Source organism: Electrophorus electricus, chromosome 5 (assembly GCF_013358815.1).
Source record: "Electrophorus electricus isolate fEleEle1 chromosome 5, fEleEle1.pri, whole genome shotgun sequence".
NCBI lineage: Eukaryota > Metazoa > Chordata > Actinopteri > Gymnotiformes > Gymnotidae > Electrophorus > Electrophorus electricus.
This window is the reverse complement of record NC_049539.1, coordinates 533,818-551,371: the sequence shown is the minus strand read 5'-3', so window position 1 is coordinate 551,371 and position 17,554 is coordinate 533,818. Positions and strand designations below refer to the sequence as shown.

The 17,554-nt window shown below is 46.4% G+C and overlaps 2 protein-coding genes across 11 annotated transcripts in view; both read right to left on the bottom strand.

Moving 5' to 3' along the window:
- Positions 1-457: 457 nt before the first annotated feature.
- On the bottom strand, positions 458-9,823 carry tnfrsf11a (tumor necrosis factor receptor superfamily, member 11a, NFKB activator). Its single transcript, XM_035526443.1, has 10 exons — positions 9,670-9,823; positions 6,684-6,759; positions 5,952-6,077; positions 5,287-5,430; positions 4,612-4,696; positions 4,120-4,193; positions 3,674-3,775; positions 3,540-3,589; positions 2,686-3,439; positions 458-1,491 (listed from the first exon to the last, which is right to left on the bottom strand). Exons 1-10 carry the CDS (start codon positions 9,745-9,747, stop codon positions 1,220-1,222), a joined length of 1,761 nt encoding a protein of 586 aa, XP_035382336.1. The 5' UTR covers positions 9,748-9,823; the 3' UTR covers positions 458-1,219.
- A 2,783-nt stretch (positions 9,824-12,606) lies between these two features.
- The window catches only part of relch (RAB11 binding and LisH domain, coiled-coil and HEAT repeat containing), a 30,169-nt gene continuing 25,221 nt past the window's right edge, over positions 12,607-17,554 (bottom strand). For 4 of the 10 annotated variants that reach the window (XM_035526686.1, XM_035526690.1, XM_035526691.1 and 1 more), the window contains 6 exons: positions 17,038-17,101; positions 16,678-16,816; positions 16,332-16,448; positions 14,888-14,976; positions 14,207-14,277; positions 13,770-14,089 (listed from right to left, as the gene is read on the bottom strand). In XM_035526686.1, the coding sequence (XP_035382579.1) occupies positions 13,966-14,089; positions 14,207-14,277; positions 14,888-14,976; positions 16,332-16,448; positions 16,678-16,816; positions 17,038-17,101 (604 nt within the window). In that variant the 3' untranslated portion in view covers positions 13,770-13,965. Of the gene's footprint in view, positions 13,173-13,769; positions 14,090-14,206; positions 14,278-14,887; positions 14,977-16,331; positions 16,449-16,677; positions 16,817-17,037; positions 17,102-17,451; positions 17,540-17,554 lie in introns of those variants that run through there. The other 6 variants (XM_035526695.1, XM_035526688.1, XM_035526696.1 and 3 more) reach the window with 4 other exon arrangements.

The following is a 17,554-nucleotide window of genomic DNA, read 5'->3' as shown; positions in this document are numbered from 1 at the left end:
CACACACACACACACACACACACACACACACACGTAATGAATGTCCATGGTTACTCTCTCTCACACACACACACTCACACTCACACGTGTAATGAATGTCCAGTTACTCTCTCTTTCACACACATACTCACACACACACACATGTAATGAATGTCCACGGTTACTCTCTCTCTCACACACATACTCACACACACACACACGTAATGAATGTCCACGGTTACTCTCTCTCTCACACACACACACACACGTATAATCAATGTCCAGTTACTCTCTCTCTCACACACACATGTAATGAATGTCCACGGTTACTCTCTCACACACACACACACACACACACACGTGTAATGAATGTCCACAGTTACTCTCTCTCTCTCTCTCTCACACACACACACGTGTAATGAATGTCCACGGTTACTCTCTCTCTCACACACACACACACACACACTCACACGTGTAATGAATGTCCACAGTTACTCTCTCACACACACAGACACACACTCTCTCTTTTTCTTCCTTCAGTAAAACTGAATGGTCAGATGTGTGAAGTGGCTGATAACGCCACCATAAACAACAAATGCTTCTCTGTATCCGAAAAATGAAATTTCCCTGATAAATGGAAAATAATTTAAAAAAAAAAACATTTCAAAAAAAAAAAAACATTTCAAAGAGAGTAAAAGGTTAACTGTCCCCACTGTTGCTCTTCACAGAGAGTCTTAGTTTCCACAGAGAGTCTTAGTCTCCACAGAGAATCTTACAGTCTCCACAGAGTGTCTTACAGAACTTCCACAGAGCTTGCGCAGAACTTCCATTTTGTTCCATGAAGTAATCTGTCAGTGAGATGTGCCCTGGCTCTCCTATAGAAAGGCCCAGGAACGGGGAATAGACCCGAGGGTTGAAGGACCAGCACACATAGCTTGTGATAGAATTTGGCAACCTACTCAATCGTAAATTTACCACGTCCCACACAGACATGTGAGTTCTCTGGCCTAACAACACGGGGCGCATCTGCACAGCGGGAGCTAGTGGCAGACATAAATCAAATACATCTGTACTATTATAGCACTACAGATACTGATTACAAAACAACAAGAAAGAAACCACCATATTAGGATCAACAAATGCATGGCATTTTGAATAAAACAGCACACTGAGTGCTACATGGTAAATCGGCCAACAAAATAATAATCAATAGAAAAACCAAGATGAACGGAAGTGCAGTTCAGACAGAGAGGTTGGGTTGAGGCTGCCAGTTTGCCACTTCCTGAGGCAGCTGCGCGCCCCCCTCTGGTGGTGGGGCAGAGTATTTCACGGCAGGCTGACAGCGTCCTTCTCCTGACCCGTCCTGGATAGAGCAGGCGCAGGAATCTTCCAGCCTGCTGCCGCTGTTCAGGGACGTCTGGCTGACGTACACCATAATCACGTCTCCGGTGAAATTCGTCACCTGTCCGTTGGACATGAATGTGGGGGTGGTGTCGTTGTCTGTCCCCTGACCTGCCAACGGTCACACGATGCCAAAGTTAACATGCGTTAGTGGAGAGTGACAGCACGCCTAGGTAATAAACAGAGGGGAGCCAGAACCATGCTAATGTTAGCATGAGAGGCTAACGTGTTTTGCCTATTGTACCAAAATATCACCACCAGTGACATCACAGCAGGTTACGTTGGCCCAGTGTGTGGCCACCAGTGACATCACACTGTGTCATTATGTCAAAGAACAGGATGTAAAGGCACTTCTGCAATGAACACAGCTTTTCCAAACATTACCTTTCTCATGTTTAGAAACGTAGCTCAGATCTGGGGCCCGGATTGCTAAGTCAGCCCTAACTTAGCACTAAACGCAGCTATTTCTGTTTCTCCTATTTCCTTCTGCTGCTATACCACTTTGACAGATGTTTGAGCAGTTCCTATTTAAGTTCGTATATTCCTATTTAAGAATTTACTCTGTGTTCCCGGCACGGCATCTCCGCGACAGAGCCGGACTACCAATGATTCATGCTTCACACATCTTTTAGTCATTAAAACTGTGATTTTACGGCTTCCCAGACACTCACCGTCCACACTATCAGGTTTTTTTACCAGCACCATTTACTGGAATATCAATTACTGGTATGCCAGTGTTTTCATTCTAATTATCACCAAATTTAACTTTCCATATATGTCAGAAGGCACACAAAGAAGCGTTGTTTTGTGGGAGGAGAGGTTAGGCAGAGGGTGTTTAGTTTACCATAATTGTAATCTAGATTTTTTTCTCACTTTAAATGTGCCCACTTTAAAAACATCTATGACTCAAAAAAGTCATGAACCTTGGACTGACTCCACTGCAAACAGAGCGTAAGAGATCGTGGACGGAGCCAGGTTGAGAAATGGGTGGCCATCTGCTGTGTGAGCACACGCTCTGAGACCGGACCTCCTTCCTATGTGGAGTTCCATGTTACTCAATGATCAGGATTTTAGAGAACACCTGGGGTCATTTAAAAATGCCAAAAAAATCCAGAGTAAACTGTTTCTCTGGGTTAAAGTTGTGCATTGTTAAAAGTTACGTTCACAAGTGCTGAAATCCCTCAGACACACAGGGAACATGTTCTCACGGTGGTGCTTGAGACTGTGTTGGACTTTCAGCCCTGTGTACTGAATTCCCCCCAAAGCTTTGCACAGTTTTCTAGATCTGCCACGTGGACCTCTTACCACAGGTGAGAGTAGCCTCGGAGCGCTGACCTACGACCTCCAGGTGTGCATCGGGGTCAGACAGGCGGTCTGTGCCATCGATAAGCGAGAGGCCTCGGTTACTGGTTATGCCGAGTGTAGTCGTGGGCGGGATGGTGGTGGAGTCTATGCTACAGCAGCACGGCTCATTCTGTCTACTGCTGTATCGCTGACCCCTGACCTGTAACGCGCCATCCCTGCCTGCAGGCCTGCTGGAGTCCAGATAGAGCTCCTGAGAACCCTGCAGACAGCTGGGGAGCCTGTCGGGGTAGCAGCTTCTGCACAGAGGAGGCTCCTTCTGGGTCACGGCACCACCTCTCTCACCTGCGACTTCCACAGCGTCCCCCTGGCCACAGGAGCAGCACCCAGCCGGGCCGATCGCCACCAGCTGGCTGCAGTCCTCGTTGTCTCCGACTTCCACTGGTTCCTTCATAGAAGGGAGGCAACTGCAGGTGCTTCCGGAAAGCGGCGAGGTGGGACCTCCCGAGGAGGCGTCGGCCGAGGAAGAGTTCGAGGACCCGTCAGCCCGTTTCAGGTCCAACCCGCCAGAGTCCTGGTCCTGCCCATGACTCTGCGTCAGGACTGAGCCAGAGGCACCACCGTCGTTCAGTTTGGTTTCCGAACACATTCTCAGGTATTCTGGAGGATTGTCATCCTGGCGGATGAGGTGAGACGTGATCTCGTACAGAGGGCTGTTCTGTAGTCCTGAGCTATGGTATGGGGGCGTCAGCGTCTCCTAGCAACAGAAACATTCATTAGGGGGAGATGCCGGTAGCATCAACACAGGCTAAGCAGCTGTTTTACTGAACGTCTGTTGAACACATGGACTTATTTACTTGCTGAATTCTGCTGCGTTTGATGTTCTGCACGCAGGTCCGTAGGTTGACTGTGAAAAGAGGAAACAAAACCTTCATTAACAGCATGGAAATTAAACCTAAATAAACAAACAACACATCTAAAGCAGGTTTACCTGAGAAGATGCTCAGCTTGTCCTTATAGCAGGACAGAATGGCAGCCAGTAACACTATAATGCCACAGGGTACAGCCACCATAGCCCATGAGGTGGACGGTCCTAATGAACGCAGGAACAATGAAGCTTTAGTACACCATAGAGGCAGGCCTACGGATAATATTACTCTGAAGAATATTACTTCAAAAAACAAGTAGTGGTTCCACTGGGGCAGTGGTGTCTCAGTGGCTAAGGTTCTGGTTTAGTAATCAGAAGGTTGCTGGTCCCACCACTGCCAAATTCCCACTGTTGGGGCCCCTGAGCAAGATCCTTAACCCTCAATTACTCAAGATATGTTCAGTTAGAATTGTAAGTTGTTTTGGATAGAAGTGTCAGCTAAATAATGTAAATGTAATCTGGGTGTGATTTTAAAAACAGTATATTGAAGAAACTATCTGACAGCATACCAAAGGGTGGCCCGCACACCACATCCTTATTCACGCTCCCTGGATTCTCCTGCATCTTGCCAATGGCCTTGCAGCTGAAAGAAAGAATGAGACCTATCAGGACGGGAATCTGTATCTGTCCGATCTCTTCCGATTTAATCAGGCTGGATTGTCTCTACAAACAGCTACCACAATTATGGACTACTAAGGAAAACAGGCTCTTTCCAGGGGAAGTGGTGAAGAAATTAGTCATAATACCACAGTGCGGCAAGACTGGAGGTTTCTGAAGCACTTGTGTATGTCTGTGACAGGAAGGCAATGCCAGACAAACAGCACTCGTGAGAATGAGTACAGTGACCAAGCAAAGGAGCGAACCGTGTGTGTATGTGTGTGTATATATAAAAGTGTATGAAAGAGTGTGTGTGTGTGAGGAAGACAGACAGAGAGATACAGACAGAGACAGAAAGAGAATATCTTTTGGTTCCAGCTGGACCCGATGCTGGTCATACTCACTCTGTCCACTTCTTGCAAGGCTCTGACGAGTTTGAATCTGAGAAAAAGCCGGGTTCACACTCCTTACACGACTGGTGGCCAGGATCTTTAATAACACAGCCCAGAAAAAAGTTAACATTCTGTTCCACAAACCTTGGCTTTGGTATAACCCTTCTACAAAAAAAATTATACTGTGAGGCATATCATTTCCACAATATCATACATTTGTGTCTCTTTGACACTATACTAAGCCTTAAGTACAACGTGCCCACGTCAAGCCACTGAAAATAGTCTGAACTGCCAAGGCCTACACGATCTGGTCTGATCGTTGTTCTCGTGAAGAACTGCTACGCCCAACCACAAACCAAAGGACACCACAACGTTGTAGCATTTTTCGCTATGATTCATCTACTCTCATATTTGTTCTGTGCTGAGCTGGAAAAGGCAGATGAAATCTAACGCTCAAATCTAACCCTCCGATTGGTCAGCTTGGTCCTAATCACAGTACCAACACATCACGAAAACTCTAAACAGAAGGATTGGCTGAAACGATCCAAACTATCCAAACTATATTAAAACATTATCATGAGCAGTAGCTCAAGAAGGTGGACAAATAGCATATGAGTGATCATTCGTTAACCAGAATCTGGACCCGACTGACTGGACCGCCGCTGTTAAGGAAAAGGACATTCATACCGCCCGTGAGTCCTTGACCTGCAATGCATGATGGGATCCGCTCACAAAACTCGCAGTTCATTCGGGAGCACTGGTAGCCCTTTTTACACTGACAGGGTTCAGCCTGTGTGCGGCTGCTGGGACTGGAACGATAAAAGCCTTTACCTGCATGAGAGAGAAAGAGAGAGAGGGAGAGAGAGAGAGAGAGAGAGAGAGAGAGAGAGAGAGGAGGGAGAGAGAGGGAGAGAGAGAGAGAGAGAGAGAGAGAGGAGGGAGAGAGAGAGAGAGGAGAGAGGAAGAGAGAGGGAGAGAGAGAGAGAGAGAGGGAGAGAGAGAGGAGGGAGAGAGAGGGAGAGAGAGAGAGAGGAGGGAGAGAGGAGGGAGAGAGAGAGAGGAGAGAGGGAGAGAGAGGAGAGAGGGAGAGAGAGGGAGAGAGAGAGGGAGAGAGGGAGAGGGAGAGAGAGGGAGAGAGAGAGGCAGGCACAAAAGGGGAAGAAGAGTGAGTGAGAGGGTTAGACACACACCCAGATAACCTTCTTCCTCAGGACTCTGCTGCCAGTCTGTTTGATTTTTCACGCAGCTGAGCTGATGATCATGAATGAGTGTTGTATGTTGTCTTCCCCTATGATCTCATCATATATTAAATGTCAGTAGAGAAGCAGTTCAGATCAAGAGATGCAGCTGACCGTCATCACAGAACTTCTGCAGAAGACACTTCTGCTCTGTGTTATAGTCTGGCTGGTATTCGTCTGTCCCACATGGCCTGCAAATTGTTTGCTCGTCGTCGTTGCAAGAGGCAAACAGGAATGTTCCTGATGTTGGTAAAAAAAATAAATAATTAAAAAAAAAGGTAAAGAAAAGGACAGATTTCCATCAGTTTAGAATCAGTGGCAGTTTATGGGCAGTTTATGTGGAGCTCAGTGGTGAAGATACTGGACTAGTAATCAGGAGGTTGCTGGTTCAAGTCCCACCACTGTTGGGTCCTTGAACAAGACCCTTAACCCTCAATTACTCAAGTTGTACTCGGTCATAATTCCTTTGGATAAAAGTGTCATATAAATGCTGTAAATGACAAAAACCTGTCTAAAACTGTCTATGACTCTGTACAGAAGATCACAGGGCCCAGTCTGACCCATAAAGGACTGTGTACAGGCAGTCACTGCACCCAAGCAGGAACCCACCTGATCCCACTGGTTTAATCTCTGAGTGTTAATCATATTCAGCTTCTGCATGGCTGGAATGTTTACCTGCAATCCCACCCAACATTGTTGACATCGTTTCTATATGACACACGCAGTTCCATCATGTTAGTCACGTGACCTGTAGCTCTGCTCTCCTGCTATGTATGGCCATCCACTGGTTTGTGGAAATATTAAGTCATTTTTCCTTTTTTTAAAGAAATATTTAGAGTTATTTACCAGGTTGACATTTTTCACAGCATTTATTTCCTCTTGGGTACTGGTGTGGGCTGCAACTGGGCTTGGCGCGGTTCCCCTGGAACAAAAAAACAGATAAAATAAACAGGTAAAGTAGAAATTGTAATTGAAAACTTGTAAACAAAGTGGTTTTTTGCCACTATTCAAAGTGGGCGATGACAGATCCGTCAGAAATGGTCCCCAGTGCCCAGTGCACATTACAAAACAGCATTGATTCAGCGTTCTGCCCGTGCATCTGATACCAGGATATCATGTACACCAATCGCACCTGTTTTAAATGACAATGTTCTATACTGCCTCCATGATGCTACCCTCCATGTCACAGTCGTCACACACGCCATGTTCTTCTAGAGTCTATAAATAAGGTCTTCTGAAGCTACGACTCCAGAAATGGAAAGAGAGAAGTAACCACTGACCACTTCCCTGCTGATACTACCACAACATCCACTCATCTGCTCAAATCACTGGACACCCTGGAATGTCCACCTGCCCCTCAGAGGAGCCCAGAAAATCAGCTGAGACCATCTAAGCAGAAGCAAGTGACACCTTCTCTCAGACGAGCCCAAAGTGACCTCTGAAAAGAAAATGACATCACCACCTGCCAAGCTGTGCTTGATATGGACGTCAAGAAAATACCAAATGGTACACTGGTGCAGGTACTGGACTTGGTTACCAGTTCAAATCCCACCACTGCCAAGTTACCACTGCTATGTCTTGAGCAAGATCCTTAACCCTCAATTACTCAAGATGTGTTCAGACAGAATTGTAAGTCATTTTGGATAAAAGCTTCAGATAAATACCGTAAATGTAACAGGGAGAACAGGGATGGATTATAACAGCAGCCAGAGTCTCTGTAGGCACTAATCATCTCTGATGGTTTGTTTTTTTAACTACAGAAGCAAAGAGGAAGTACCAGGTCATGAATATTTCCAGTTCAGTCCCATTTCTTGGTGGCTAACTATAGCTTGTGGCTTTTATAGACAAATATCTAGGAATGGACATATCAAATATTTCCTGGACATTTCCTCATTAGATAAATAGTGATGCGTCGGGACAAGGAGCCTGTTGATCACCAGGTCACCCCAGCCTGCAGGCTGACGGCGACCTTTTCCACGTTACGCTGGTCACTTTCTACTTTGCTCCATACATGTAGCTACAGTAGCGATGTCTGACCTGGTGATGTTTACCCATAAATAAGGGTTTCAGTGATTTGATATGAAACTATCATTATAAGCAGGACTTGTGAGATATATCAAACGCAAAAAATAAAGATTATCCTTCAGTAATGAGATCATTGTAAATTCATATGGTTAATTTACATATTTCAGAATTATATGAATACACAAATGAATACTTATTAAATAGACTTATTAAAGCATACTAGTATATGCGTAAGGATATGGTGTTTTATATGTGGGATTATTTTCTGGATTAAATAGTGTGAGAAAAGAAATTGGAAACCCAGAGTAATGTCCCAATCTTTTTTCTGGTCTCCCTGCGTCCGAACGTCGGGGCCATACACAAACGACATGAAATATTTTCATTGACTAAATATATAAGATGATGGTGAGAGACGCCCTGAATAATTACACGGTAGAAACTATGCAAGGCAACATGAGGCCAGACGTTGCTTGCGCGGCGAGCACAGCTGGATCCTTCCTGACCTACCCCTGAATCTCAGCCAGCGCAGCCTGACGAGCGTGGCTGCAGTGTGGCTGTTTGAGCTCACACAGAGTGGGTGCGCAGTTGTTGTGGTTCGGTTAAGCAAGACTTAGATACACTTAGGGACACTTCAGCTAACATGGCAGACCAAGCATCGTGAATTTTGAAAGCCAGTTTATAATCTACTGTACTGTGTCTTTCAAAAAACCACAATGTTTGCATAACTGCTGTCATGACATTTTTTCCCTGACAAGCTGATTCAGAAAACAAATTGTTTATCAGTTAAGAACAGATAGCAACACAGACAAAATGGGTATGTGTCCGGTATTATTAATATGTCACAGAAAACGTGTGCATTCCCACTTAACAGGTCAGAAACAAATGAATCCTTCTGAAGAAATCATTTTCTTGAAATAATTTTCCCGGCTAAACTGTTATGTTCCAGGATGTTCGTGCCTTACAACAGCGAGTTCAGACCTGTAGGTGTGTGACATGTGTGCTGCTATAGATGCCAAGAGATGACAGCCAAGAGAAAAAATAAGCAAGGCAGGGAGTCAATGAACGAATGAATCCATTCATTCATTCATATGCGTTTATATACTTTTCTAAGGTAGAATGAGCTTGTACCAAGAATCTGAGGACACACATACGGTGGTCACGCTTCCTCATTGGATCTACAGTCTAGTCTCCAACAGTGCAGGGACTGACTCTAGATTAACATAATGGAAGCAAAAAGGTCATGTGAACTTGTATGAGAAAACACAGATTTGGGCTCTTTATGGAATTGCGCCTCTTCTATAGTGTGTAACGTGTATACTGGGGGTCTAAAGCATAGACTATCACAAGTTTGAAAACACACGCACCACTTCTACATGAAGTTCCCTTTTTTCAGCCTGTGGCACAAAGGACAGAGAAAAGACAGTCTATCTTAGAGCTGGTTACACTTCCAGCCGAAGGAGAGGAAGACCAGGCAGCGGCGGGAGCAGGGGAGTCTGGATGCAGGCTAAGATCAGCTCTCTCCAGTCTAAACAGGCAGCAAACCCATCAATACTCAGTGTTCATCTTTCGTGATTTGTCATTTTTCACCTCAAGACCAACACGTATGAAAAAAAAAAAATCACAAAATCATCGCAGTTCCACCGCCCGTCTCCATCCTCGCGGTCAGAGAGCGCAAGTCAATAGGAACAGTTTCACGTGACGAAAAGCGCATTTGTCGGTCGCTGCCCATTAAAACAGCGTTGCGTTTGTTTGCTTTGTTATTTATTCTTTAACCGGACAAAAAATTAATCACCGCCAACAGCCTTACCTGGACACACAGGGTGAAGGCGAGGCACGCGAGCCACCCTCGAAACAGCCAGCAACAGCTCGTGAAGTTTGCTCCCATCGTGCGGGTTGCAGAGCGAAACACACACAGAAAGTCCAGCAACACTGTAAAGCGGGGTCCCCGTGCCACGCGCTGCTCTCGCCACTCCGCGCACGCTCTGGCGTGCGCGTACCCACGAGTCCCGAGCTCGACCTGAATCACGCTCCTCCTATTCCGCCGGACGAGTCTCGCGAGCTGCGGATGAACACGCCGACCAGCGCGGGTCTGTGGCACGGGGAGGGGAAACTGCTTTATTTGGCCATTTGAGGAACAAATCGAGGCTCAAATATGTAAATTGCTCGAGGCGTGACGACTGCGTCGCGAGGTCTTGACCAGTTAACAAATAAATAGGAATGAAAAGTGTGTGTGTGAGACACAGAGCGAGAGGTTCCCGGACGCGTGTTCTTTGTGCCTCAGAGGTTTGGTGCAGCAGCCTTGGGTAGCGCTACACAGCCAGATCTGGGAACCTCCTCCATAGAGAAAAACAGGGAACGGGTTTTGGAGTTAATAAAACCCTAAAACCTTAGGGGACTGTGATTTGAATAAGAGATTAAAACAGGCCACTATAAAACGTTGAGAACGTCTTAGTTGACTTAGTGAGAAGTTACTGTTAAAAGTACGCGAAGCCCGTGCACACGACCCAGCTGTTGAGAGCAGGACTAACCATATTGGCTTAATACATATGAGGGAGAGAAATGAAAGTTGAAAAATATGTGCATGAATCAAATGCATCTACATAAGATTTAAACGTGCTGTGTTTGGAAAAGCCTTCAGAACTGGCTGCAACTGCAAGCGCGCGGCAAAACCCGGCCTCTGACAGCAGCAGGCTTGACCTGGTGCGGCCTTGGCACGCTCAGTTTTAGTTTTTTAATCAGAAAACGATGCATTATAAGTTGTATAATGTAAAATGCACAAGGTATGCAAGAAGGTTGGCAAATTACAGCAACTTGCCGAGATAACAGATTAGCTGCCACTAACTAACGGCTAACTGCTATTAAAAAGGATAAGCAGCAAAAAAAATATTACAAGTAAATTTAATTAGAAATGTGAAAGAAATGTCACCTAAATGAAGCCAACGTTACCATGTGGATGTGAATTTAAACTCGTAAAGCGACTGCCCTGGTCGCCCTGACCTCTTCACTGAGAGCGCGGGGGTTTGGGGACTTAAAGCCTCGCTTGGACGGTTTTGTGATCGGTTCAGAGGATGGCACGAGGAAAACGAGACTGCTCGCGATGCCCGTCCCCGCCGGCCTGCTAGTAGCTCGCGAGATGCGGTAAGCGAGGGCACGACACTGAACCCTTTGTAGCATGCTGTGTCTGCGCCATCTACACTAGGCTCTACGAGACAGGTTGGTGTTAAGATGCTGAAATAAGATCATTCAAGCAGCAAAAGCCACGTGCTGGAATATAACCTTTAATTACTAAGGAAGTCTTTGTCCTTTAGCAGCGAACAGCAGCAGTGGCCGTGACGCACAGACAATGGGACCGTGCAGGCTCGTGTCATGAGTCTGGAACCTGTCTGGAGTAAGGGCGCGTGCTACCAGCCGGAAATGCGGAGTTTGGACTCGCGCCAGGTCTTCCCTGCTTCTCGCCTTGGACTTCATACCGCGAGCTGCCTCGTCTGTGTGCACTGGAGCTGTTAGTACCTGATTTGAATAACTGTCGTTGGGGGGGGGGGAATACGGGAAAACTATTGCGCAACCCCGCATGCAAATCCGAGGCCAAGATTGTGCTTGCGAGAATGCGGTAGGTTCACGAGACACTTTTTTCAAATGTTACCCGATCGGATTTTGGCTTTTGAATTGTACTAAATAATGCTGTGTTCGTGTGTGTGTGTGCGCGCCCGCGCGCACAGGGACTTATCATTCGAAATGCAAAGCGGGGGGTAAGCGGGGACCTGGATTAATGCGCGCGGAGCCTGCTTTCCTGCTATGCAGGAGTGGCTCGTGATGTATTTGCGCTATTAAACACCTCCGAGCGGCGCAGTAACGGGCCACGGGCCCCGGGCCCTTATTGTGCAGCCTCACGGCGTGGAGCGTTCGCAGGATCGCGGTCTGATGTTCACGTGCGGCGGTCGATCAGCCATGTCTGAAGATGGTCCGCGTGCAAGCGTCTGCAGAGCGACTCCACATAAAAACCTTTTGGTGCCTGAGGTTAGAAACGTAGCCTCCTGCTCGCGTGCAGGTGGCAGTTCCGCTCTGAGTCCAGCACTCATCACAGCGGAGAGCCGCGCGCCGAACACGAGCTGCAGTCTTGTTATAGACTTGGTAAATAACTGAACACCCGCGGAAAGGTTCAGGGTTGTGAGGGTTTGGGAGCAGTCTCCCTCTCTCCTGGTTGCTCTGGAAAGGCTTCAAACGTCTGACTCACGGTACCCTCCGAGTCTTTGCTCGTGACTCAGATGTGCCTGCTCGCGACACGTTTAACCACAAGTTAAACGTCCGCGCGCTGTGATTTACAGCTGAACTCCAACCCCGCCGCACCCGATCACAGCGGGAACACAGCGCGTTAGGCACTAACCGTTCCCTTCGCCCGTTTGGTAAAAGGTGGAAAAAAGGCCGTGCGCCTCGTGACTAATTAAACGTAAATGTTAAAGATTAAACATGCAAATCCAGTCCTGGAAGAACTCCTACGAAGTTATTTATTGACACGGACGCAGATCCGAATGCCTTCACCGGGCAGACGAGGACGAGATTCTGGACATGAGCTAGTGAGCCTTGAAAGGCCCACACAAAACTGGCCCGTGCAGGTCGCGCGTGCTGACGTTACACCCGGGACCCGTGAGCAGGCGCGGGCGGCTCAGTAATACATGCTCTAACTCTCTGCTAATGAGTCTGGTCAGGACAAGGACACCACGCGCCATACACACCACTCACACCGTGTGATGATCACTTTTTTATTATGACACCGATTTCCAATATACATGATACAGGGATGATGTTCTTCAGTGTATTAGTTATTTACTGTTTGCGCATATCCAAAAGAAAACCAGAACCCGAATATTACACACACTGATAGAAAACATCTCCAGAGACACTGCAACACGAAGAGGTCAAGACAAGAAGGGAATCATTATTAAAGTTTGTTTTTTTCCTTCATAAATTTGACATGTCTAAAAGACAAAGCAAATCTGTAGTGATGTAAATAAAACAATTTCAGAACAACAAAAAAAGTGCAAATTTCTTTGGAGGTTGGAAAAAACGTTGACATAAATAAGATATAAAACAGACTACCAAAGAAGCCGGGTGAGGGGAAAGGCAGCCGTCTGACTTCAAGTAGCAGGCCCCAGGCAGCAGAGGATCATGGGAAACACCCACCCTCACACTCACTTCTTTCTCTGGAAGACGTTAGCCAGCATGGCCCCTGACGTGGTCAGCTGACCCATCTTGCTCAGGAACTTGGTCTTGGCATCTTCACCCACCAAACTGGCTGCGATAGACATGGACCTGAAGGAAAAGAGCCCGTCTTCAAACTCCTCCTGTATCGACTTGTGATTATTGTTGCTTGGGTTATTTAAGCTTGGCATTAAAGTTTACACTTCTCCGTTTATGGTATTTTACTGTAATTAAAGTTGATAAGAGCTTGTGGCACAGACTGCTGCACAAGTACAGATTTATGTATACACACACACACACACACACACACACCCACCAGAGCCAGTAGCAGAACCATGCTTGTGTTGTCAGCCTGCTGGCACTTCTCTGTTTATAATACAAACCTGTATTTATGTATTTATGTTACAACACGACTCAACTTATCAGGTCACGATCGAGTAGCTTCAGTTTTCCAAAAAGAAATCATCAAACAAAGCAGACCAGGAACAGACCCTGACAAGCTGCAGCTACTTTAGGGATGCAAAGCCTACTGAAAACTGAGAATTCAATTGTGTTAAAAGCATTTTAATTATATACTGTATCGGTTCATTCCAACCATATACACAAACATTTACATTTATGGCATTTATCTGACGCTTTTATCCAAAACGACTTACAATTCTGTCTGAGCACATCTTGAGCAATTGAGGGTTAAGGGTCTTGCTCAGGGGCCCAACAGTGACAACTTGGCAGTAGTGGGTTTTGAATTGGCAACCTTCTGATTACTAGTCCAGTACCTGAACCACCGAGGCACCACTGACAAAAGAACCGGGTCAGAGTGAGGAACTGCTCGACTGAGCCGTGACGGTAACATTAACCATTGGCATTGTTCTTGCTGTTAAGATACGAAGAAAGACTTGTAATTTCAATCAACACAGTCCTGTTTTAACTCAACGACCATCTTTCGATACTGTCCTGGGGTCAGGAGCTGGATTGCTAAAGTCCTGTACCAATGTCCTGCACACCTGCAGGGAAGCGTCAGGAACCTTCTGAGTTACCGTGGGATTGAGAGAAACAAAAGTGAAGCTTTTGCACAGAACAAGGAAAACAATCATGGAGGAATAAAGGTCAAAGGTCATGGGTTAGGCAAGAGGCAAAGTTCCTACCCTGGTGGCTCTCCCATTGCACGACTCTCCACCTTCAGCTCACACTCCTTAACCATGGAGCTCAGAATAACCTGGGAGAGAGAGAGAGAGAGAGAGAGAGAGAGAACGGTTAGAGATGGCGGGAAGTCTGACGGCATGGCGCTCAGGGCGTTAACGGCGCGTCAGATGGGCACTAGTGCGCCAGGTCAAGGTAGGCAACATGACTGTGAGGACAGGAAGACAAAAATAATTTTAGAATCACAGAAACTATGATTGAAGTCACATGTTGCTCAGTTGTACTCGGAGTTGAGACAAATAGCAAAACGCTCCAGCTAAACTGTTAATGACTATGTAGTTACGTACCATGAAATACTAAACAAACAAACAACCAGTTTATTACATCCTAAAGCAGGGACAGGTCATGCTCTGAAACAGTGCCATCCAATCAGACTGCAGTGAAGTACCTCCCACCACAGACTGTCATGGATGACAATCATGGATGACAAGCATGTAATATGTAATATTAACTGCTACAATGGCATGCTGGGTCCAATAAATCGATCAATAAAAATGTTTAACGACTTCTGTTTTAACGTTTATCCTGCACACAGACATTTATAAGATTAATTCACACATTTTAAAAAGGAAACCAGATTTGTGGAGTGTATTGTGTTGGTGAATCCTGGAGGATTCAGATTTTACCTCATGCTCTGGAGAAAGATGCTCCATATCTGATCTCAGGCACCGCAGACCAGGAAGAAAATGATTGAGCATAACCTCCTCAGAGATAACTGGGATTACGGAGTTAAAGGAACGTGAGATTATAGTAGTGATCATAACCTCCTCAGATAACTGGGATTACGGAGTTAAAGGAACGTGAGATTATAGTAGTGATCATAACCTCCTCAAATAACTGGGATTACGGAGTTAAAGGAACGTGAGATTATAGTAGTGATCATAACCTCCTCAGATAACTGGGATTATGGAGTTAAAGGAACATGAGATTATAGTAGTGATCATAATCTCCTCAAATAACTGGGATTATGGAGTTAAAGGAACGTGATGAGTTTACAGTAGTGAGGACCACTGCGACCCCACACAGACAGACAGACACAGGCTGTAAGACAGGCCATGAGTTAAATACACAGACAGGAAGGTGAGAATGACAGATTTTATGAAATAAAGGAAAGTGAGCAAAAGAAGAAGGAAACAAATGGGGAGGGAGGGAGAGAGCGAGAGAGAGAGAGAGAGCGAGAGAGCGAGAAGGACGGATGTGTAGACGCCAGCCAGCCACCCCCACACAGACACAGTTCTGCTGGGAAGGAGGACCAGGGCCTGGTGCTGGAGTTGGCTGGTCCAACATCACAGTGCTCTGTGGAGAGCACCACCAGCCACCCTGCAATTTACCGCCCAGAAACAGCTGAGGTTTGCCTTCTTAAGTTCCCTGCCAGCAGGACACGTAAACATTTTCAGAACGACACAACTCTCGGAAGACGTGTGTATGTGTGTGTGTGTGTTACAGGACAGACAGGCTGTGTCAGCCAGTGGGGTTCCAGTTAGTTTGAAATAGTTGAACAAGATTCAAGACAGGGATGGGGTGGGGTGAATAAAGAGAGAAGGAGAGAGAGAGCGTAAGAGAACGCAGGAAAGACTGTGTAAATCAGCTTCCTGTTGGATGGAATTCGGCTGAATTCTCACATGGATTCCGTGGTCTGCACAGTTGATTGAAACCTCAGTTAAAGTCCGAGACTCCGAGAGAACAGTGACCACAGCACAACTCCACCGGACACTGGAACTGTGGCGTAGTCCACATCATTAACATTTTCCACTGAATCCCCCTGAACATAATGAGACACAAACCCACATTATAGTTCTGGGCGTTGTGTGTGTTCAGGAGTAACGGGGCTACAAGGCACACCACTGCCACACACACCCACCCACTCACCACTGCTGCTCGAATCGCACACACCCACCCACACAAAAGAAGGATTTAGGTGACTTTTACTGTAAAAAAAAAAAAAAAGAAAAAGAAAAAAAAACATGTTTACACAATCCTAACTGAAGAGACTGAAAAGAGCCTCATGTGGACTGGGAGTGGGGTGTGTGTGTGCGTATGTGTAGGAGGAGAGCTGTAGAGGGTGGATACAGCAGCAGGACAGGGCGCTGTAGGCTTCAAACAGCTGGCTGGCCACATCCATGCGCTTCTGCTCTACTGTCTGCATGTTGTTGACCATGGCCAGCTTGTGTAGGTGAGGAAGAACAACTGCACAGAGACCGAAGTATGAGACACACCCACCCACATACATACATACACACACACCTGCACGTATGTACACATGCTCAAATATGCACACAAAAAATACACAATACTAAATACTTGTTTTGCTGAATTAGAAACAGTTCAACCAGAAACCGCAGAGGGGAACGTTACCTCTATGTGTGTGTGTGTGTGTGTGTGTGTGTATGCACGCACATGTGCCGGCTGATCTTACACTCATCTCTGAACCTGGGCTCGGCGTTGGGTCCCACCCTCCCAAACGTTTTTATAATCTCCATGTGTAATGAGTGCTGGTCCTGATACTGTGGGTCCTCCAGAAAAGAGGCCAGCTGCATCTTAACCCGCTCCAGCAACTGGAACACACACACATGCACACACACTAGGTAGATAAATTAACTCATTCACACGACCCATCAGATGTACACTGGCATCCATGATGCCAAACTCACGAGTGAGTGGTGTGAGGTGAGGTGAAATGTCAAACACTTATCCAAAGACATAACAAGAACTCTCTGTGTGTGCGTGTGTGTGTGTGTGTGTGTGTGTATACGCGCGCGTGGCATCAGGTCCGCACCTCTCGCTGCGTTACAGTCTCCATAATGGTCCCGAATGCTGGGATCGTGGAGATCCTCACAGAACTGCAAACAGAAACCCAATCAGAACAAAGGCATCGAAACCCAGTCAGCCAGCCCACCACCCCATCTCACCCCGCATGACCCACGAACCAATCACAAGCTCTGGTGGAGAATGGAGTAAGCCAGGATGGTTAAATGTCAGACGATCATGCCAATGGCAGTACAGAAACGACAACACTAGTGCATCACAACAAAAACACAAAATCCCCCCCCAAAACACAACCCCTACCCCATCCCACCCTCCAAAAAAAAGAGTAAAAACCCCAAACAATAACACTAAGTAACAAACAGACCAGACCAAGAGAACGCAGAGACAGGATACAGGTGGTCAGGTGTCTCGTGGCTGAGGTAAACTCACAATTCAGGACCACTGCACAAGGTAATTAGGGCTGGGGCAACTCGCTTGTCAATTAAGGCCTCATTCATGCCTCGAAGGATCAGCTGCAAACCGGAGAA